We start from the raw sequence: 5,000 nt of genomic DNA, 5'->3' as shown, positions 1-5,000 counted from the left end.
TCCACCTCCTCCTTCTCTTCCTTCACTCGCCACCTTCTTCCTTCTCCTCCTCCTCCTCCTTCTTCTTCTTCCTCGGTGTAATTTTCCTCTTCCTTCGTTTACACCTATCATCACAACAACCATCACCTCCTTATCCTCCTCCTCCTCCTCCTCCTCTCGGGCGTAATAGGAGCAAAGGAAGCAATCACTCAAAACGGAACATTCTTTTCCTCCCTTCTTCCTCTTCCCTTCTTCCTCTTCTTCCTCTTTCTCTTCATCTCTCTTGTCAACCTTTTCCTCTCTTCTCCTCCCTACTTCCTTCTTTCTCCTCTAAAATCTTCCTCTCTTTTTTTCTTCTTCTTCTTTCTCTCACCTAAATCTTTCCTCTTTCTTTTTTTTTTTATCTCTTTCGTCTCTCTTTTCTTCCTCTCTTTAGTCTTCTTCTTCTTCTTCTTCTTTTCTTTTTACCTCTTTATCTTTCTATACATCTTTTTCCTTCCCCTCTTTCCTCTTCCTTCCTTTATCTTGCTTATATCTTATCTCTTTACTTTAATCCCTCTTCTTCATTCCCTCTATCTCTTTTTCTTCCTCATTTTCTCTCTTTTCTCTTCCCTTCTTCTCTCACTCACCTAAAATTTACTTCCTTTACTTAAATCTCACTTCTTATTCTCTTCTCTATCTCTCTCTTTCCTTTTCCTTTCCTTATCTTACCTGTACCTTATCTTTCTATCTTAACTCCTTTCCTCACCCCTCTTCTTTCTTACCTCCCTCTCTCTCTCTCTCTCTCGTCTTCCCTGCTACAGTCTCTCCAGTTTTCCAATTCACCGGGTTTTTAGTCCCAATAAGGCTGTAGTCACGCTATCTGTCACGCCTCCGCCTCGCTGACTCGCTCACTGCAAGAGGTAACGATAACAAAGAAGTGTTCAGGTGTGCTATGATGTGCGCAGGTAAGGCAGGTGTTCGCTTACGTGTTGTGGTTTCCAGGTGGTACTTTTTCTCTCGTTTTTCTTCCTTTTACTTTTTTTATTTTTTTTATTTGTGGTTTGGTGTCAATTTTTGTGGTTTATTTAATTTTTATTTGTTTATTTATTTATTTATTTTTTTTGTGTGTGTTTGTGTGTGTGTGTGTGTGTGTGTCAGTGTTCGTTGGTTTAATTGAATGTTTTTTTGTGTTTTGTTTATCTATCTATCTATCTACCTATCAATCTATCGTTTTATCAGTCTGTCTATCTTTCTAACTGTTTGTCAATATCTCTCTCTCTCTCTCTCTCTCTCTCTCTCTCTCTCTCTCTCTCTCTCTCTCTCTCTCTCTCTCTCTTTTCCCACCAAACAACAACTAATTAATCCACCCACTCACACACACACACACACACACAAACACACACAACAAACCTCCAGCTCACACCTGTCTGCTCTCTTTACCTGTCCATCTGTCCACATTAATTACAGGTAAGGTGTTTGTGCGCCTACCTCGCTCTCCTCTTACCTTGTCACTACTCACTCGGCTAAGGAATGTTTATTGTCCACTGCTGCGATGGGGAGTGAAAGAAAACGGGATGTAAGTATAGGGGGAGCTCTCATAATTACATACAGGAGGAAGAGGAAGAGGGGGAAGAGGAAGGAAGGAAGAGGAAGAGGAGGAAGAGGAAGAGGAAGTGAAGGAATAGTTTTTGTTGTGTGTGTGTGTGTGTGTGTGTGTGTGTGTGTGTGTGTGTGTGTGTGTGTTTTTTCCTTTTTTTATACTATTTTTAATTTTTTTTCTTTTCAATTAGTTTATTTTTCTTTCTCATTACTATTTATTTCATTAATTTGTGGTTTTTCTTTATTATTCTTTATTATCAATCTTCTTTCCTTACATTTCGTTTTCCTTTGATCTTCAGTAAAACACAAATATAATAAAAACTCATACGATACCACACACACACACACACACACACACACACACACACACACACCATTATATTTTTCTCTCACTGATCTCTCTCTCTCTCTCTCTCTCTCTCTCTCTCTCTCTCTCTCTCTCTCTCTCTCTCACACACACAATATTTCCACAAACTCTCTAATTTAGCGGCTGTGCACATTGTAGAAGGTGAACCGGTACCTAAGTTCGCAAGGCAGTGGTTACGAGACGCGGAGAGAAGCAAACTACACACAATTTGCTAAGACCACAGAGGCTGATGGCACGATAGATTAGACAAGCTGGCTGGCGTAATGGCGTAATGGCACAGTGTTCAGGAAGAGCTACTGTGGACGTGTTATTTATGGCGCGTATTGTGTTCCGCAGGTGGTGAGTGTTGCCTTCAGGATGTCAGGGGCACGCCTCCTCCTGCTGTGCCTCGCTGCCCTCGCTCTCACGTCAAGCGCGGGTGTGGCAAAGACGCTGGAGGCTGACGTGGATGATATAACCTCCTCGTCTCTGAAGGCTTCCGCCAGAAGCTTCCTGAAGCAGCTGCTGCAAGAGGGAAGTGACATGTCTCTGAGCTCCGTGGCGAAGGCCCTGAGCGAGGAGGGTGTCTTCGCCAGGCAGGTGAAAGGCCTCCTGAAGAAGCGGCTCCCTAACCTGAAGGAGGTCGCTGGTGGCCTAGGTGTCACTCCGGACCTCCTACAGCACTTCCTGAAGCTGGCAAGGAAGGTGCGGAGGATGGGCCAGCACACACCCGTCACCGAGAAGGCCGGGGCGCAGGCCGTGCTGGAGACCGTGCTGGATTACCTGGGAGGCGATGAGGAGGAGGAGGAGGGAGAGAGAAAGGGAGAGGAGGCGTCCGAAGATGGCAGCGAGGCCATCCAGGGGCAGCTGCTTCACCTGGCCAAGGGAATGTTCGAGCAGCGCTTCGGGAACTTGAGCTCCATCAAGGCTTCGGCCAACGCCACGCAGGCGGCCAGGGCGGGGCTGTGGGAGGTGGTGCGGTCGACGTGGGCGCGCGTGCTGTCCTACGTGGAGGAGCAGAACTCGCTGGAATCGTTCCTGCAGCGCACGCCCGTCAGGATCATTGACCGCGCGCTGAGTCTCGGCGACGACCTCAACCTGGCCTCCTTCCTCGCCAAGAAGCTTGACCCGGAGTTCGCGGCGTTCCTGGCGGCCCGCGCCGAGCCGCTGCTGGGCCCGCTGCGCGACGCAGACTCCCTCGCCAACCTGACGCAGGTGGCGGGACTCGGCACCGCGCTCGATTACTTCACGTCTGAGCGGTTCGCCAACACGGTGGCCGCCATGTCGCGCTTCGTGTCCGCCTACCTGGAGGACTCCGTGTCCGAGGACGTGGTGAGCCAGTACATCGACTTCATCTCCTTCAACAACCCCGAGCTGAACCATTTCTACCGCTCCGTGCTCAACACCACACAGGACGCCGCCAACACCACGCAGGAAGCCGCCGCTCCGCAGAGGCGCCGCCGCGACGTGCTGAGGGACATCGCCAGCATCTACCGCTACGAAAACGAGGCGGCGCGCCACGAGCCAGACCAAAGCCCCGCCGACACCACGGACCCATCCTCCAGGCAGATGCAGCACCGTTACGGCGTGTCCTCCCTCGGCGCGGCCTCCGCCCTCTATGATCCCTCCAGGGACGGCTACGGCTATGGTGGCGGTGGCGGCTACGGCGGCGGCTATGGCGGGTACGGCATGAACATGAACACGCTGGACCCATACGTGGTGCTGGGCTCCCTGGCGCTGGGCACCATCTTGGGCTTCCTGCTCTTCCGTGCCCTCAGGGGTACCGGCGGCGGCAGGCGTGACATCGGGGACGGCTCCCTCTCCCTCTGGCAGTCAGACCAGCCCTTCGGGGGAGGCAACCGTGCCCTGAGGGCTGAGCGCGCTGCGCCCCCGGGCCGCGAGGGCCTGGCGCTGCCGGCTTCTCTCCGCGGTGACGTGTGGTCGTCGGCGCCGCTGGTGGACGACGAGACCTCGACGGGCCTGCCGCTGGACGAGGACGACGTGGCGAACCACCTGAACCAGCTGTGGCGGGCACACCGCGGTAACGACTCCTCCACCTGCGTGCGGAGCCGCCTTTGCAGCCAGCTGACAGGGTCCGGGGCCACACACGCCGGCCTGGCGCTGCTGCTGTGAGTATACTGTGCCGCTGTCCTGGGCGGCCGTCCATGCCTGGCCAGGCGTGTGGTGCCACGAGTCGGCAGGTCGCCACACAACAGCCGTGACAGTTTCCTTCTCTCTTTCCAGGTCGTCTACGGGAAGCCTGCTGGGCGTTGCGCGGCCTGGACAGCTGGTGGATGACGTGGCGGGCAGCCTAGCGGTGGGCAGCACCTACTCCTGCCCCTCCGTGGCCTGTTCCGCCATATAGACGCCACCAATATGCAAGCCACAGCCGCCGCCAGCCGCCAGGGTCTTGTATGCAGCTAACATAGTTTCCGGAGAAGAGTCACGCCCCGATCCGCCCCGCCCTGCCCCGCCCCGTCCCGCCCCGCCGATCACCGCCCCTTCTGTCTCGCTCGGCGGCCCGGACCGATGAACTGTTCCCTGCCTGTCATTAAGCAATGCGAGGCTGTGACACTGTGACGCCCGCCGCGCCTCCCCCCGCTCCCCCCATCACCCCTTGTTCCCCTCCACAGCCACCCTTCCCGACATCCTGGTTCACGGGGCGTGCTGCAAGCGAGCACGCACACACACACACACACACACACACACACACACACACACAGACCCTAACTACTTCTATTACTGTCATTTATTTACCGTTACATAAAAAGGTAGTACAACTGTAACTATAACTACACAACAACAACAACAACAACAACAAAAGCAATATTACCACCACCACCACCACCACCACCACCCTCAACATCGCCACACCAGTAACTCAACACCAAAGATTTCGTTGTCCTCCACATAGTATTAAGTATTTATTTATTAACGATGACTAATATTCACCATTTGGTTTCGTTCAAATACTTTCATTTATTTTCGTATTTCTAAGCCAAGTTTTCTTTTATTCATTATCAATCTTTTAGTGTTCTCTATTTCTTTCATTTTTCTGTTTTTTTTTTCGTTTTCTTTATCACCAAATTTCGTT

At 52.1% G+C, this 5,000-nt stretch overlaps 1 protein-coding gene across 1 annotated transcript in view; it reads left to right on the top strand.

The window, feature by feature from the left end:
- LOC123509258 overlaps positions 1 to 5,000 on the top strand; it is a 6,039-nt gene that overhangs the window by 760 nt on the left and 279 nt on the right. The window contains exons 2-3 of the mRNA XM_045263460.1: positions 2,264 to 4,035; positions 4,151 to 5,000. The exon at positions 4,151 to 5,000 is cut by the window's right edge and continues 279 nt beyond it. Of these exons, the coding sequence (XP_045119395.1) occupies positions 2,285 to 4,035; positions 4,151 to 4,271 (1,872 nt within the window). The 5' untranslated portion in view covers positions 2,264 to 2,284 and the 3' untranslated portion in view covers positions 4,272 to 5,000. The remainder of the gene's footprint in view (positions 1 to 2,263; positions 4,036 to 4,150) is intronic.

This window comes from Portunus trituberculatus, chromosome 3 (genome assembly GCF_017591435.1).
Source record: "Portunus trituberculatus isolate SZX2019 chromosome 3, ASM1759143v1, whole genome shotgun sequence".
In the NCBI taxonomy this organism is placed as follows: Eukaryota; Metazoa; Arthropoda; class Malacostraca; order Decapoda; family Portunidae; genus Portunus; species Portunus trituberculatus.
This window is presented reverse-complemented; position numbering and strand designations above follow the sequence as displayed.